The 18,088-nt window shown below is 46.1% G+C and overlaps 1 protein-coding gene across 1 annotated transcript in view; it reads left to right on the plus strand.

The window, feature by feature from the left end:
• FBXW8 (F-box and WD repeat domain containing 8) overlaps positions 1–18,088 on the plus strand; it is a 120,127-nt gene that overhangs the window by 413 nt on the left and 101,626 nt on the right. The window contains exon 2 of the mRNA XM_043557699.1: positions 14,708–14,812. Within this exon, the coding sequence (XP_043413634.1) occupies positions 14,708–14,812 (105 nt within the window). The remainder of the gene's footprint in view (positions 1–14,707; positions 14,813–18,088) is intronic.

The following is an 18,088-nucleotide window of genomic DNA, read 5'->3' on the forward strand; positions in this document are numbered from 1 at the left end:
TCCTGCCGAGGTCCGGGCCTGCCCCGGCCACACACCCCCGCAACGAAACGGAAAGTAACTGTGCCACCCGGGGTCTGTGCATGCATAGAGTATCTCTGGAAGTGGTAGTTTCCACCCTGGGTGACCTTGTTTTCCCATCTCGGTAGTAGTGTCTGCAGACCTTTTTTTGGATACCACTACTGGGTTGGGGGCGTTGCTATCGTAAATCTAATGGGTAGAAGTCAGGGATACTCCCGAACATCCTGCCAACATCCTGCCGTGTATAGACAGCGCCCAGAAGAAAACGATCCAGCCCACAGTGTCAGTATCAGCTGGCGAACTCCTGCTCTTCAAGAACTCCTGTAACTTAACAAGGGTTGCCTTTAGGGAGGCAAGAGGTCTCAGGACGGTTAGGAAGCAATTGTTTTTATTCTGTAGAATATTCGTATTACTCATTTTTTCCCAATTGCACATGTATTCATAAAGCAGGAAAGGAAAAATCCTTTGGGCACCACCATTGGCATGGAGGTTCTTTCTCGTTTTGTGCACATGGATCCTTTCGGAGGATCTGCAGTAAAGGGCCTCCGTAAAGAAGGGCCCCTTTACGAAGTTGGCATGGTCAGGATCACCTGAAACACATCCATGGTTAAAGGTTACAGCAATACAGCAGGTTTTAGTGGTTCAACTTAAATTAGGCTTAAGCCTTCTACAGCCTCCCAGTTTAGAGTAATTGTGTAATTGGCAAAAGCTGTTTTGAGAAAAAATGGTTTATTTAACAGTTCTGTTCAAATAACATTAATAGCTATTGGGGTTTTCACCAAGTTTCTGGTCCTGTGCTCTGCCTGTCTCTAAGTTGAGAGAAGCTGTGTGTGTGTGTGTGTGTGTGTGTGTGTGTGTGTGTGTGTGTTATGTGAGTTACAAGCTCTCCTTTAATGTGAACAATTCTCGTATATATGAAAATTCTTGCTGGCGTCACTTCTGCTTCTATAAGAAGTGGGTCATCACTGGGGCGCCTGGGTGGCGCAGTCGGTTAAGCGTCCGACTTCAGCCAGGTCACGATCTCGCGGTCTGTGAGTTCGAGCCCCGCGTCAGGCTCTGGGCTGATGGCTCAGAGCCTGGAGCCTGTTTCCGATTCTGTGTCTCCCTCTCTCTCTCTGCCCCTCCCCCGTTCATGCTCTGTCTCTCTGTCCCCAAAATAAATAAACGTTGAAAAAAAAAATTAAAAAAAAAAAAAGTGGGTCATCACTAAGGAAGTCTGGCAGATGTAAAAATAATCTTTGAATGCCTTGGTAAGGTGGTTTAGCACCAGATAAGTTGGTCAGGCCAGTCCAGATCTATGCAGAAGTTATTCCCTAGGAAATAGATTTGTAGACTAAGGCAAGACCAGCTCATGGAGGTAGAGAGAAACAGGAAAGTGGATTTTTAGGACCGAGGCACGGTTGGGGGCCTGCCAGTTAAAATCCAACCTACTGAGGGGCGCCTGGGTGGCGCAGTTGGTTAAGCGTCCGACTTCAGCCAGGTCACGATCTCGCGGTCCGTGAGTTCGAGCCCCGCGTCAGGCTCTGGGCTGATGGCTCGGAGCCTGGAGCCTGTTTCCGATTCTGTGTCTCCCTCTCTCTCTGCTCCTCCCCCGTTCATGCTCTGTCTCTCTCTGTCCCAAAAATAAATAAACGTTGAAAAAAAAAAATTTTAAAATCCAACCTACTGAATGTGGCAGTGTCTTCAGGCTTCATAAGAATCCTGGGAAGTACCTGTTGTTAGTCTCCTTTTATGAAGGAGGATGTTCAAAAACGTTTTGTGTAACTGTTCCAGGGATACCTGGATGATAAGTTCTGGGGATTAAATTTGGATCCAGGTCTCTTGGACTCTAAATTTCACCAGCTAGGAGTTTTGCAAACCTGACTGAGTGTAGGAATCCCCTTTGCTTTATTAAAAGACAGGTTCTGGTCTGTACCTAGACCTGCCTAATCAATATCCAGAGGAGGCTTCTAGAAATGTGATGTTTGAGATGGTCAGGCAATTTTGAGACCTTGTTCTCTGCTGCACAGTTTCTTTTGGTTTACTGTCTTGACTCTTAAAGGCTTTCTAGCCCTAATACCTCTGAGGGATAGGCATTGATACCAAAAATAGTGGAGCCCTAAATGAAGTGTTCTAGAAATGGAGGGGGCCTGCCTACTGTAGGATCCCAGGGGCGTACTGGCATCAGAGTTTATTTAAAAAAAAAAAAAAACCTGCCCTGGAATGCATGCCCATGATCTCCTCTGTCGCCAGAATCCCCACATCAGGTACTGCTGGGCTCTACATCCTACGAACATGCAACCTTCAGGGTGCTTTTTTTTTTTTTAAAGTACTTTAAAATACTATAAATAAAATTACAGCTGTAAATAAAATTACTCGCTTTCTCCTTGGTACTGCTTTAAGGGTTTAAAGACCTTCTTCAGTTCTCCCAACAACCCTCTTCCATGGCTATTATTAGCCCCATTTGACAGATGAGCATTAAGAAAGTAATTGATTTTCAGGGGCAGTCAACCCACTCAGTATCTTAATGTGAGAAATGATGGTAACCTTTATAGAAAAGGCTTCGATTCCTAGATCAGTGGTTGTAAGCCCCAAAGCCCGGAGGTCAAGCAGATAATGCAAAGGAGTGAGGTAGCCTAGGTGTGGCTTGTTCCCTCCTTTTTCCTAGTTCATCGGGTGTCTTGTTAGGTATCTTTTCCATGTTCCAATCATACACCTGTAATGCTTTGATTCATGATGGCTAGCTTTTTTTTTTCTTTTTCTTTAATTTATCTACTCTGTATACCCAACTTGGGGCTCAAACTCACAACCCCAAGACCAAGAGTCACATGTTCCACCAATTGAGCCAGCCAGACATCCCATGATGGCTATCATTCTTTTTGTCACATTAAACATTAAACATGACCGTGTAGAAATGACTTTCATGATATCCCTAAAAAATACTTAAATGTTTTTTCAAAGCCTCGTCCTCGTCTCGGTCTTGTTTTTCTCCTTTTGAAAGTTTTTTCAGGGGCGCCTAGGTGACTCAGTTGGTTAAGCATTTGACATCTCAATCTCACGACTGACTCATCATAGCCGTGAGGTCGTGCCCAGCATCGTGCTCTGTGCTGACAGTGCGGAGCCTGCTTGGAATCCTCTCTCCTCTTTCTGTTTCTGCCCCTCCCCTCCTCATCATACGTGCGCTCTCTCTAAATCATTACATGTTTTTTTCTTTAAATCAAACCCTGCATAAAATCATAAATGTACAAGTTGGTGAGTTACCACGGGCGTACACATCCATGTAAACAGCACCCAGATTTCAGAACAGCATTATCAGCTCGTCAGAACCCCCAACGTGTTCTCTTCTTTCACTCTCACCTGACTTCTAACACTTTATTTTAATTTTGTCTGCTTTTGAACTATAAGTAGAATCCTACAGCACGTGCTCTCTCTCTTGTGTCTGGTTCTAGCACGTAGCATCCTGTGTGAGATTCATCCCTATGAACATGTCCTGTTTTATTCTGTTGATGGGCATTCTTGATAAGTAGTTCCACAGCCAGTTTGGGACTGTTGGGAGTAGTGCTGTGAATGCTTTGCATATCTTTTGGAATGTGTGTACCCATTTTTCTTGGGTACACACCTAATCGTGGAATTGCTGGGTCATAGGTATGCAGATGTGCAGCCTTAGTAGCCACTGGCAGACAGTTTTCCAAGGGAGTGTGTAGATTACGGTATTTCACTTTTTTCTTTGCCATAAATATAACCGCATCTAACTGAGATGATGTATGGCAACCGAACTTGACCTCCACGTGATGCGGATGAGAAAGTGACAATTTGGGGAATACACACTGTAGCCGGGCTAAAGGTGGGAGCCACTGCCCATGTCAACTGGTTGTTTCCTTGTGGGAATGTGGTCCCAGTGTGGACGCCTTCAGACTTTTGTCATTGGGAATGTTTATTTTTATGTGGACTCTGTCCGTTTTTGCAACACAACAAACACCCAAGACTTTGGCCTAAAACACCGGTATTTAGCTCAGGGCACCTGGGTGGCTCAGTCGGGTGAGTGTGCAACTCTTGATTTTGACTCGGGTCATGGACTCACGGTTTGTGAGAGTGAGCCCCGTATCTGACTCTGCGCTAACAGTGGAAAGCCTGCTTGGAATTCTCTGTCTCTCTCTCTCTCTCTCTCTCTGCTCCTCCCCTGCTTCCTCTCTCTCTCTCAAAAAATAAATAAAAATTAAAAAAAATCACAGAGCATTAAAAAAAAAAAAAAACAAACCCAAAACACACACCAGTATTTAGCTCACCATTTTGCAAAGTGGCAATTTGGGCCGGGCATCGGTGGGTTCACTCAGATGTTTAAGGTTAGCTGCTGGTTAGCCAGGTAGCTTCGCTTTGGGGGGCTGGCTAGTTGTTGAGTACGTGTGCATTCGTTATAGGTCTCATCATCCAACAGGTGAGCCCTGGGTGGGCCTTCTCAGAGTTCTTAGAGCAAGAGGAGGGCTCGTTGTAATGCCCAAGTGCCTTCAAAGTCTCTGGCCAGGTAATCCTTGTTATTGTCACGTTGGCCAGAGCAAGCCGTATGGCCAAGTCTGGAGTTCACGTGGAGTCACCCGGTGCCTGGATACAGGGAGGAATGAACAAAGCAGAGGCCATTAATGCCCTCTATCACTCAAATTCTTCCTGTTTGTAATTGTTGGTAAGGAATACAAAAAGATTTTAAGTACTAACACTGTGGGTTAAATGAAACCTGTGGGCCAGGTCTGCCTTGGGTTAGGAGTTTGTGATCTTTGCCTTTATTTTCCAAAGAATCCTTATTTGATCCATGCCTGACTCCTGAAAAGGAAGATTTAGTTCCGTTTGAGACGCCACAGAAACTGACAGGTTGATCCAGTTGACGTGAAAGATAAGGAAAAATTCGGTGCCACCTCCTCACACCCCCTCTCGAGGGGCACTGCCCCGCCACCTTTGGTGCGCTCTGTCGTGCCAGCCCACCCTGCCGTACCTCACCTGACGCAGCCTCTTTCACTTCAGAGTTCTCAGTATCCTCACTGGAGTGAGAGCCAGCTAGTAAGTTAGCAGTCGGGAGTCTTTGCCTTCGGAGGAATTAGGCAAACAGCACTGCCTGACGGTGTCGGGCTGGGTGTCGGCCAGACCTTCGACGGACAAGCACAGCTGAGCTAAAAAGTGAGAAGTGCATTCTCTTGAGCCGCATCTTCGCTTCTGAAGCTTTAAGTAACGGCCCTGAGAAGCCATGTGCTTTTAGGTGATGAATGGGAACATCTGGACTGTCTTTTTAGTATAGGGTTTTTTAACTGGTGAAAGAAATGCTACGGCCCTGGACAGAATTTCAGAGGCAGTAGGCACCCTTTTTTTCTTCCATTTCTCTCTCCGTTACCTCCAACTTCTCCATGGTCATGGGGCACTTGAGCAAAATTGCAAGTATGCTTCTTTCTTGGAATCTGTGATGTCCAGTTGATTGGTCCTGTTTCTGTTCAGGTGATACGTCCAGCTTGGAGCCACAAGAAATCAGCGCCAAACTCAAAGTGGCTTCAGAAACCCAAACTGGAATCTCTTGACTCAAATAACTGAAAATTCCAGGTGGTGGTGCTTGGTCTGGGTGCTTAGATAATGCACCTGGAAATCTCTGCGGTCCTGCTTTCCTTTTTTGTTTGTTTGTTTACTTATTTAGAGAGAAAGAGTGCGTGAGTGTGGGAGAGGGGCAGAAAGGGAGGGAGAGAGAGAATCCCAAGCAGACTCCACCCTGAGCGTGGAGCCCTCCACAGGGCTCCATCTCACAACTGTGAGATCATGACCTGAGCTGAAATCAAGAGCCATACACTTAACTGACTGAGTCACCCAGGCGCCCCCTCTTTTTGTCTCTATTCACAGGAAGATTCTCCCCTCCTGGAAATAAAATGACTACCAGCAGCTCCAGTCTTACCTTCTGTTTGCTTCTAACAGGAGAAAGGGAGCATCTGTTTTCTGCAGAAGTTACGAACTTAAATTCCCATTGGTCTAGACTGGATCATGTGTTCATCCTCAGGCCGGTCACGGGCTCAAGTTGGCCAGGCTTGTGTCCACTGCCCACTCCTGATGATCAGGGCAGAGGGGTCAGCCTCACTGAACCATGTAGTCCGAGTGTGGCCGTCAGGTGGTTTCCTAAGAGAAGAGGGAGTGAATATTGGGCAGGAAACAGCAGAGACAACAGATATTCATCTTAGGTGGGGTTTGGAACAGCCCTAACTATGAGAATGTTTGTGTTTTCTAATCGCCAAACGTATTTATTGATCACCTGGGGGCTGGGGAATCAATAGTAAACAGAATGGACACAGTCTCTGACCTGAGAAGCCCGTAGTCTTGCTTCTTTTAACTGAAAGCATGGCATTAATGAAAGCTATAAGCCTGGTTATGGGTCTAGGCTCCGGAGTCAGGCGGACCCAAGTTCAAATTCAGACTCTGCTAACTGCCTCTTTGGTGTTGGACAGGTTAACTTACCCTACCTTACTTATCAAATGAGGATGACGCTAATGCCTGTCTTGTGAAGAGACTGTGAAACAAAACCTGGAATGTTCTAGCACAAAGCCTGGCATGCAGTGAGCAGCCAACAAATTCAAGCTGGTCCTGTTATTTAAAAAAATTTTTTTAATGTTTATTTTTGAGAGAGAGAGCATGAGCAGGGGAGGGGCAGAGAGAGAGGAAGACACAGTGTCTGAGGCAGGTTCCAGGCTCTGAGATGTCAGCACAGAGCCCCATGCAGGGCTCGAACTCACAAACCGCGAGATCATGACCTGAGCCAAAGTTGGACACTTAACCGACTTTGAGCCACCCAGGCACCCCAAAGCTGGTCCTATTAGTATCATTACTCTTGCAGGAGAGTTCACTCTGCTCACTTCCTCTTTGCTAAGACTTCTCACCGATCAGCCTCTGCCGCCCTCCTCCTTGGATTGGGAGTCCCTGGAGGGCAGGGCCTCCTGTCTTACTCCTGTCCCCTCACCTCTAGTACTCCGTGCAGTAGGGGCCCCAACTACATTTGTTGCATTGAAATAACATGGGCAGAATTCCTGCTCCCAACAGCGGTGTTACAGAGAGGCTCTAGGGTTGTTAGAACCCCTGGGAACGTTCAAACGTTCTTGAAGTTAAGATTGGGGTTTTCAGGCTTGATAAAGTTTTAATAGTGCTGGCTGATCTGTATTGTTCACTATGTCAGTATTTGGTTTGTCAGAACCTCCAGCTCTGCTGTCAGCAAGATCAGTTTGATGGCTTAGCTTCCTTCTGCTTTTAAGTTAGCAATGAGTGAGGAAAGTTGCTAATCTGCACTGAGGGAAACAATCGGATGTAAACTCCTGACATGGCTTAGCTGGGACAGCTTCCCTTCCTCTTTGCTGCCTTCTGTCTTCTCTTTAATGTTCACCTTGGGTTCTGTCTCTTGCGTTAACTCTTCTCTGATCTCTCCAGCCCAGATTTCTCTTCCTTCTTCGTTCCCTCAATGGGAAAGTTCTTACTATCCATGCGATTCATTTTTTTTCCTGTTATGGATTAGGAGGTCTCTGCTTGGGTACCCTTTAAAATGGCCTCTGTGTATACCAGAACAACTTGTAACGCAGGCCATCTCTTCATTGGAAGATTCTGCTGGTGGAAGCAGCTTGGGATTTATTCATTCATTCCACAAATATTTATTAAGTGGCTTCTTAGTACCAGGCACTGTTCTAGGCATGGAAGATACAGCCACGAACAAGACCGAAAAGATCCATACCCTTATACAACTTACGTCCTGGAGGGAGGTAGACAATGAACAAATAATTGTCAAATAATGGTCTGGAGAAAAATTAAACAAGTAGGAGGAATCGAGTGTAAGTTTCGGGAGAGAGGCTATAATTTTAAATAGCACTGTTCAAGAAGGCCTTCCTGAAGACTCACACTTCGTGGAAGGAGATGAGGAAGCAAGCGTGAAGAGATCTGGGGTGGGGGGGGGATTCTCGGCAGAGAACAGCAAATGTGGAGGTTTTGTGGTGGCCAAGGTCGGCTGGCCTTGTGGCCTGTGTGACCTATGGACTTTAAAATTCTTAATCTTTTTTGGGGCACTTGGGTGGCTCAGTTGGTTAAGTGTCTGACTTTGGCTGAGGTCATGATCTCCTGGTTCATGAGTTTGAGCCCCGCATCGGACTCTCTTTTGTCAACATAGAGCCAGCTTCGGATCTTCTGTCTTCATCTCCCTCTCTCTCTGTCTCTCTCTCTCTGTCTCTCTCCCTCTGCCCTTCCCCAGCTCATTCTCTCTCTCTCTCTAAATAAACTTTAAGGATGTTATTTTTTATTTTTTTAATCCTTTTCCAACAAGGGCCTCCCCTGTTTTGTTTTACGTGGGGCTCCACAGATTATATAGCCAATTCTGATGGTAGGAACGTCCTTGGAGTGGTTAGGACACTTGACATGAAACTATTTGCTCTTCTCACAAATGAATCCATGGGCACACTGGTCCAAGTTTCTGACTAGGGAGCTGCCCCGTCACCTGTCTTACCTCCTTTCTGGGTCCTTAAGCTCCGATCCCGGTTTATTTAAAATTTTTTTAATTCGTATTTACTTTAAGAGAGTGAGAGTGAGCAGGGGAGGTGCAGAGAGGGCGAGAGGGCGAGAGAGCGAGAATCCCAACAGGCTCCATGCCCAGCATGCAGGGCCCGCTGCGATGCTCAAATTCACAAACTGTTGAGATCATGACCTGAGCCGAGATCTAGAGTCGGATGCTTAACCGACTGAGCCACCCAGGCGCCCCAGATCCCAGTTTAAACTGCGACTTTGAAGGCAGAGCTCCCGCCTCTCTTGCCTCCCACCGGCTTCTTTTGCTGCCACGCCAAGCACTCGCTCCCGGTCCTTCAGATTGGCATTTTCTGCCTCCGTCCCTTGCCAGAGTGCCCAGCCGAATCCTACCAGTAGGTGGTGAATGAGAATTGTCCTTGAAGTTGGAAAGCCTGTTTAAAAAAAAAAAAAAGTCCCTCGGACCTTAGTCGTGTGTCGGCTGTGTGCAAGGCAGCGTGCCGCTTAGACCGTGCAGTGTTACGTTTCTGTCGCCACGCATGCAGTCGACAGAAACCTAAACATTTTTTGCCCTTTCTCCTCGAGAGGCACGGGGATTAGGTTAAATGTGAAGAGATAACTTGGCTTTTTGTGGACTGTTCTGGAGCTTAACCACTCCTTGCCCGGCTTCTTTGGAGAAATGCTTCTCAAGTTCTAAATAGCTGGCTTCCTAATGAACTTTGGAATACCTTCGGGGACCGTTTATGTTGCCTTTCGTAGTCGCCTGTTTTGATGCTGTTCCATGGGACGATGACTTCTCTCTCTCAAAGATTTGAGCCGTATGAGTGTAGACATCCTTTCTTAACACATTTGCCACCAGCACCTGGGATGGCCCTGATTCCAGATAGTGTTTTGAACACCGAGCACCTTGTTTCAAAAGTGTGTTGCTTTGCTGTGTCTGTGAAAATACCACAAACTTATTGTAAAAATACTTGGGGATTTCAGCAGAAGAAGAAAACAAATCCTGTAATGCCGTTGCTCAAAGGCGACTACTGCTGCTAACATTTATTTGGTGTACTTTGGGCTTTTTTTTTTTTTTTTTTTTTTTGGTACGAATAAGAATTTGTATTTCAAGACCACTGTGGGATTGTGAACAAATGCCTATTTATCTGGACGGCGTTTCAGACCCTGTTTCTTTTTTTGGAAGAAGACCCGGGTGAACCCAGCACTCCTCTGTTCTGGTTGGGATTGTGTGGTCCTCCCGTACTCCACGTTTGCAGGAGGCAGAGAATGGAGAGAGATTCCTTTAGAAAAGTGTCCTGTCAGCCACAGATGGAGCAGAAATACTACTATGTCTGTTGTGTGTCTGAGGTGTTCTTCTCTGTTCCTTTGGACACCACCTAGAGAGATCTGGAGTGTTCTGTTTGCCCTGGAGGTGTCCACTGGGGACAAACGTGGAGTCCGTTTCTTCACTTCTCACTGATTTTGGCTCTTAATAATTACCCCTTCTTCTTCTAAACCAGAGAAGACAGATTAAATTTCTAACAGTAAGGCACAAAACCAATCCATTTACAGAATTAGTCTTACATTAGCACATAGGAGTACAAATCAGCCTCCCCGGGGATGGATCTGTTTGCAATTTCTTTTAGCATTTTTGGAGGAAGTCCAGTAGACTTTGGGAAAATCTACTGTTCACTGACTTTGAATTAACAAAGTAACATGAGCCCTTTGTGGGGTTTGTGTGGGTTTTCTTTTCTTTTCTTTTCTTTTTCTTTTTCTTTTTCTTTTTTTTTGCTTGAGTGGAAAAGGATTGTTTTTAATCCACCTATGATTTAGGGTTGTGGTTCTCAACTTCTAGTGTGCATGAGGATCCCTGAGGAAGAGCTACTCGAGCCTCACCCCTGGAAATTTGGAGTAATAGGCAATTTGGGGCATTTTTTTTTTTTAACTCTACAGATGGTCTTGATATGTAATACAGGACAAGAGTCACCTTAGTGGTAAAGAATCAATATTTGAGCCATAAAGAGTTAAAAGCCCAGTTGTGTTTTATCCACATGATGTTTTTCCTCAAATTCGAAACCATGTTAATACATCAATATATTAGTTTTCTGTAGCATTATTGGCCATTGTCATGTTGCTTGGGCTATAAAATTAATGGGAAGTGATTCTCTCTAAACATTGTAGTCCTATGGCCCTTTTTGTAATGTGACCAGTTTTCCACGTTAATATTTCTTCATTCTTGGGATATCTCTGTTTCTGAAATGTCAACTTGTCCCTTTCCATGTTTGAAAGTTCATATAGATACAAAATTGGTTCATGTGGCCTATAACTTTTCAGATGGCTGTGTGTTTCAGAAAGGCCTAGGTGGAAATCTCCTAGCATCCTCTATATTATAAGGTATTTCTCTGCATACTGGTAGCAAATGGTGTTTTTTTACTTCTGTTTCTAAACTGTGGGAAGTGCCAGATGGGAGTGCTTAAGTCCTGGTAGGTTGTGTGTAGTTAGTGGGCTAGTACCTCTGTCCAGGATGTGGCTCCACATCCTTGTCAAATCCTGGATCCCTAGAAGAGAATTGCATTTTCAACCACAGGGTCAGACATGCTTCTAACTCTCAATCTTTGATAAGGTGTTTCCCAAGTGATGGGTTACTAATAACAAAGCGACAGTTATGAGTGACTTATTTAACCTTGAATCCACTCTGGATTGTTTTGTCTTTTGGGTGTCATAATGTCCCTATAACTTCATTCCACTTCCTCGAGTGGAGGAAAGGGAAGTGGGTTAGCTAGGCTCCTGTCTCCACAGTTGTGCAGCAGAGCCTTTGGGAATGTGCTCAGTACAGGACTGTCCTGGATCACATCTGCTGCTTTGGGAAAACAGGTTGGATTTTTCGCAAAACAGATTCTGGGTTGGAGATCTGCGGGCAGGCAGTTGAGCAGGTTGGCCTTTCCCAGAAGTCCCGAACTGAGGCAAGGGGGCCAAGCATTTGTCCCTAGGTATTGACTGGTCACTGGATGTGGGCTCCAGGAGGGGATGTAGCCTTGGACAAGGCAGCTTGTTTGACCAAGGGCGGTGCCTAGGAAGGGACTCTGCTGTCAGGCTGAGCCAGCGAGCCATGAGCAGGAAGCATTGTGCCCATCTGGGGGAATGGGTGTTAGGGACCCACAGGTAGAGTCTGAGTGACCCCTGCAGCATCCACTACACGGACTGGTGATAAAAATATCTTGCCAAAAAGATTCCAAGTGTGCAGCCTGAAACTTCAGCCTTCGATCTCCTGACCTTGTGGGTCTCCGTAGGTCTTGAGAGGTGGACCTTCCTTTAGCACATCGGTTTCTTTCCTTCCCTGCCATTCCCCAACCAGTGGTAGCAACAGGGAGGGTTGTTCACATGAGTCTGGAATCTGATCTGTTGAGGGTTGACAGTCATTTTGGAGTTTAGACGTTGTAATTCTCGGGGCACAGTGATTTTTAAGAAGTGTGGCTTTGTAATGTTTGTGTTTACATAATTATAATTCATTGCTGTGAAGTTCACTTCTCAAGACGCATCATCACTGGTACATTAACAGTGAGACCAGCATGGCATCTCAGCTAATTTGTTGGCGTGAGGGACATTACACCCCTGACTGGTCATCTGCTCTCGCTGGTGGCTACACTGTTGTCTTCCACTGTGCACTAAAGCAAATCCTTCTTTGGTTATTACTGTGGTGTAACCTTTTAAAATTGGTGATTCTCTTGGAAAGTTTCTCTGGAAAAAGACCTGTTGTATGGACACTCCCATCGTTCAGACTCCCGAATACTTCATGTCCACGTGCCTTCCCCTCTCCACTGTCGCCAGCTGTCCTTTGCTTCTGGTAGGACAGGGGAAGACCGCTTTTCTGTGTAAACAGCACGTAGAGGAGCCCCATGGAATGTGGACCTAATGGGCCAATACTTGTTGAAGGGGAAGAAGAGAGCTGGGGTGCCACTCCAGGAAGGAAGATGGCAGTATTAATCAGGTATTGTATGCTTTGCCCTGGTACTTGGCCCGCCCACACCCTTCCTGTGTACTGTTTCGCTTTATTCTTGTAACTCTCCCAAGTAGGTACATTCTCCTTTAGAGATGAAGCCGAGGCTCGGATGTATTTAGCGTAGTCACGTGGTTACTCAGCTGGCAGAACAAAGGTTATCAGTTTGAATCTTGGTCCTGAACCTCCATCCCAGAGGTCACCGTGGTTGGGATCAAGGAGGAAGGCGGCAGGGCAGAGGCGCCGTTCTCCGGGAGGAGGGAGGATTGGCCATCTCAGTGAGCAGAAGAGGGGGAAGCCTCCTGCCACCAGAAGTGTGATTTTCTGTCCTAGGATAACTAAAAACAAAGGCGATTTGTCCTGCTTCATTACAGTAGGGTCACATCCAGAAAGCAGTTGATAGTCCCGAAGGGGGGACCGATGGAAGAAAGTGATGCCTGGCATCTCTAACTGTGAAAAGCTCAACAGGAGTTCACTTTGCACGAGTGCAGGCTTGTGTTGGCCTTCCTCCCTCTCGTATGAGGTTAAGGAAGGATAAGCATTTTTCCCTTGTTTCTCTACCAAGGAGGTAAAGTAGGCTCCTTCACCTTACCATGGCCCAGTAATCCAAGAGAAAGCAGAGGGAACTCCAGGGTCACAAATGACAGGCTGGCTCGTGTGTGGCTTTGCTCAGCTGGCAGTGGGTGACCCCCCCCCCCCGCCCCCCACCGGGTTGTGTGAAGGAGTCTCCAGTTGTATCTGGGGCAAGTGAGAGAGAGCTGCCTCTTCTCCTCACGAATGAAGCCGACTAGCTGTAAGAGGGGACCTAGCCTGACATCAGACTAATGGCTTTCCGTTATGTTTTTAGGCGGGACCCCTTCGCCTGCTGATTACACTTGCAGATTTTTTCCCGTTTTGTTTTTCCGTCTCCCCCTGTATGGCCAGCATCTCTCTGCCGGTTTCACACTCTGCCCTGTCTTTGCCCCCAGAGAACTGTCAGCTCTTGCTCTGTTCCCTCCAGAGCTCCTTTTTGGCCCTCGTATTCAGCCTTGCACTGTTGTTGCAAAGTCAACACATTTCCTTCTTAGGCCCTCACGTTATCTTTTAGCTCTGAGGCTCCTAGATGAATGGAAACATGATCCAGAAAAATCTTTACCCTGGATCTTGGTCGGGTCTAAATCAGTGCTCACGTTCCCTTAAAAATGCCGAGACGACTTTCAGCTTTCAGACGGTAGCTTGCGGTATAGGACCGTTGTGTTCGGTGAATGACGAATTCGCTGGCAACCTACAAGTCACTGATGTCAGCCAGAGCTTATTAAAAATGAATTTTATTAAGTTCCATTGAGACCAACAGCCTGCTTTCCCTAGCTTTGCAGAAATACATACAAAAGTGAACTTCAGCAGGTGGATTTGGGAACAGGCAGAGAGGAACACATACACTCTTGGCTTTCTTTGTGTTTCACCCTCCCGTTCCTTTGTGCTACCAGGATCATCATGACAGCCTTATCTCTCAAATAAAGCCTGTTACCTCATCCCTAATTGCTTATCCAAAGGCAGGCGAGCTCTCATTTCTCCACATTAATAAATGACACCGAAGATCTGCATTGTTTGCACTGGCTCCCTCAGGTTCACCGGTGGGGGCCCCTGAGTGCATTAGGAAACCCTGTGCTTCTCCAGCGGCGGAAGGGAGGCGGTGCTCACCTCCTTCAGGAGCAGCATTTCGTTTGTGTACTTCTCGCCCCCGTTCATAGCCCTGCTCCCCTGACGGGGGCCCCTTAGTGACCTACCTCGGTCAGCGCTTCTCTGGCTGCGGGTGCTCGCTGCCCTCCGGGGGGCGGGGGTGAAGTAAGAGTTGTCCTGGGGGGACCGGTGGCCCCTCCGATTTCAAAGCTCACCTTCTTGGCTGCACACCGCTCAGCTTCCCTTAGGGGCCCAGAGCTTCCCGCAGCCTGTGCGCGGATGCCCGAGGCGTCCACCTCTCCCAGACCCCAGGTTGTCAGCTGGCGCCCTTGCTTCTCCTTTGTGAAGCCTTATGGGAAGTGGCCTTGCGGATTTCACAAGAGTGAGGAGGGTGGGCTTGTGGCCATCCGGTTGTGACTGCCCCGTGGAGTCGTGAGAATGCGTGGCTCCCCCCGGGACGACAGCGCCTCTCCCGTTCCCACTTCACGATATCTCTTGTCATCGAAAGGAGCATTTTCATTCCTCCGAACTGTAAGCTTCTTTCCCTTTTCTTCTCCTCAGAATGAGATGGATGACGTGCCCTTCTTTGACATCCAGCTGCCTTACGAACTGGCAATCAACATATTTCAGTATCTGGACAGGAAAGACCTGGGAAGGTGTGCACAGGTAAGCAGCCACTAAACTGGTGTTCAAGGTTTACTTCCACGCGAGACAAAAGTATAGGAAGCTCCTGGGTAACAGAACGTGACTTCCCAGAACTGCAGACTGGAAAGAAGGAAGGAATCAAGTAGCCACTCTGCTTGAAGGAAAGCAACCCTGAACCTAAGGCTTCTGCTCCACATCTCCAGTTGGTGTTTATCTCTTTGTGACGGTCTGCTCAAGAGCTCTGCTCCCCCGCAGTCTCCGTAGGGTTGGCCTGTGGCAGTGTGCTCGTGACCGACGACTTTGTGCTCTGCTTCTCGAGCTAGCCTGAGCTGTTCGTGTCCTCGCTGTTTTTAATGCAGAGATGCCGCCAGCCCTTGGTCAAATCAAGCCAGTCGTTAGGTTGGGAGCTGAGGGTCAGCCTGGGGACAAAACCGTGAAGTCGCGTTTTAGGCGTAGAGTCCAAATTGCCCTTTAAACACTAGAATCCCACTCAGTGAGGTGCGAGGCACCTGAGAACTGACACCCGCTGAGGGAATTGCAAATCGGTGTCCCCATCTCCTGCCTTCTGGGGCATACGCCCGCGGGGTTTCACGGTGGCAGATACCGTCCGGGCCACACTTCACTGTGTACGTGAATCACAGGGGATCTTGATAAGATGCAAATTCCAACTCAGGAGGTCCGGAGTGGGACTCATATTCTGCGTTCCCAACCGGGTAATGTCAGCGTGGCTTTGGCCACACTTGGAGAGGCAAAGGTTTATGCCATTGAATTGGGTCTCTTGTTCACCTCTTTTTGGCAAAGAGTATAATTTCTCCAAAGACAAATATATGATTGCTGACCATTTGGCTTTCATGGATAACTGTATTTCCCAGGAGAAAGAGTATCTGTTGTCCATAACTCCCAAAGAATTAATTTGCCTAATGGCTACCATTTCCTACCCCTGGATTCTAGACTGCATTTTACATACATGTCTACACCTTTAAAAGAAAGAGCTAGGTAAAATGGAGTGGTACTAAAAATCCAGGGATGCCTGGCTGGCTCAGTTGGAAGAGAATGCAACTCTTGATGTCGGGGTTGTGAGTTCAAGCCCCACGTTAGGTGTAGAGATTACTGAAATAAACTTTAAAAAATGTAAAAAACAAACAAACAAACAAAAACCCTAAAGCACCAAGAACGTGGAGTTAAAAACATTACGGCAGCTTGAGAGGTGTAAACTCTAGTGACCAGATTTAGACTCTGGAGGTTGCTACTCTGGCACTTCTGTGAAGTCACAGAAAATACAAGGCAATTTTAAAAGTTTCTGGCTTATGCTATTTTTTTATGAAGCAGTTTGCCTAATCAAAATTTTCTACCTAGATACGAATTTGAAGAAGTTTACAGTGTTCTTGACTGCCACACTATTACGTGGGGGTGTTCGCGACTATTTTTTTTTTTGATGCAGAGTCTGGAATCTTTAGGAATGATGGAAGGAATTATTCCAGGGCTAAAATTCACTAAATAAAAACGGACTGAAACGTAAACCATGCTCGGAGCCTATCAGTCGCATTAAGCAAGAGTACCTATATCGTCTTCTTCTTTCCCTTGGAAATTGGATTTGTTCTATTCTAACTTTACACTTTGGCCCTGTTCCCGAGAGTTGAAAACAAGGGTGTAGCTAAATGAGTCCAACTCCTGGATTTCAGCCTGATGCTGTTAGCCGAAGTCTTGGAACAGGGTCTAATAGCTAGCTGTTTTCCACAAAGTCCGCATTAGATGATAAAATCTTCACTCTTGATAGGGAGCTGCTGTTCAAGGAATCATTTCTTTTAACATTGCTTTTTGCTCCCCCGCTTTGTAGAGGGCCATGTGGCTTTCACGTCTGCTGCTGGTTTTCTCATCCAAAGAGTTTATCGGTGAAAGATAGGATCTGGTGGAAGAAGAGATCCCCCTTTTGGTACAAGGGGGCTGCGTTTCAGGAGAGATTCGTTATGCTGGTGAGATTATTGTGCAGGTGTGAACGGTTTCATTTGCAACACAGTGGTCCAATTGTCCAGCAGAATTCTTCTCTCTTTGGCCAGTTGGATTTGTTTTTTGTTTCTCCTTTCAATCTAATTTTTAGAGCACACGTATATGAATAGAAAAGATTCTTAAGCAGAACCCTTCCGGTGGCTCTGGTCTATGAAGCCAAGAATTTTTTTTTTTTCTTTTTTTTAATAGCGCCTTTTCATGAAGGTGACCATGGGCAGCCAGTGATTTTTAGAATTGGCTTTGTTTTTTCGAGCATTAAAATACAACTGCAAAGCAATAAAGATGAGTAGCATTTTCATTTGTTTCTTGGGGTGTTTTTATTTTTGAAACTGGGAAAAAGTCCTTCTGTTGAGTGGAATGTCCTGCTGCTTTATGATTTGATTTTAGAAGGGGCTTGCTCTGTCTGTCCCTGTCTGTCTCTTTTCTCTTTTAATCGAGCCACCTTGGGATTTTAGTGAAATTGGGCCAGTTCTAGTGGAATTGGCACCATGAACTATATGTGTGCCCTTGGAGAAAACCTGTTTGCTTAGATCTGTATGCCAAATTGGTAACTGACTAACAGTAAGGAACCCAGATCGGGAAGGACTTGTTGAGATTTAATTATACCACGAACTGTGCTGGAGAAGTGATTTTGCTCTGACTTTGTCTCCTTTCTGCATCCCCTCTTTTTCTGCTCTGTAGGCTTTGTGCTTCCAGAAAGAAAGTCCTGGTACATTAGTTTGTGATCCTTGTATACCTCTGCTGCTGACCTTTCTAGCTCCTTGCTATCCATAGTTGTCCCTCGAGGGATTTAGTGTCCTTGTGGGAGTGTTCCATGCCGAAATGTCTTGAGAACAGTGTGACTTGTAGTAAACAAAGTTATGCACTGGGCGATTCATTGAACGGCTTTATCATTTTGCTACTTACAATTTTATGGTTTTGTATGTGGGTGTGTGTGCACGCCCACAAGATCCCTGGCACTTTAAAAGATAATATTTTTAAATGGATAACAATTACAAAACTGAGTTCAAAGTTACAGAAAGTTTTTTTTTTTTTATGGGAAGAGTAAGTCTGCTATTATATTACAATATGAATAATTCTGAGGAGTAACAGTTTTAGGATTTACTTTCATTTTTAAAACTTTAAAAATAATCATAAATTCATGGGTAGTTGCAAAAGATAGTACGGAGAGGTCTTGTGTTCTCTTCCCCCAGTTTCCTCCGTTGGCAGTATCTTGCGTAACGACCTAGTCCTAGCAAAGCCAGGAAACTGACCTCAGCACAGTCCACGGAGCTTACTCAGATTTCCACA

Source organism: Prionailurus bengalensis, chromosome D3 (genome assembly GCF_016509475.1).
Source record: "Prionailurus bengalensis isolate Pbe53 chromosome D3, Fcat_Pben_1.1_paternal_pri, whole genome shotgun sequence".
In the NCBI taxonomy this organism is placed as follows: domain Eukaryota; kingdom Metazoa; phylum Chordata; class Mammalia; order Carnivora; family Felidae; genus Prionailurus; species Prionailurus bengalensis.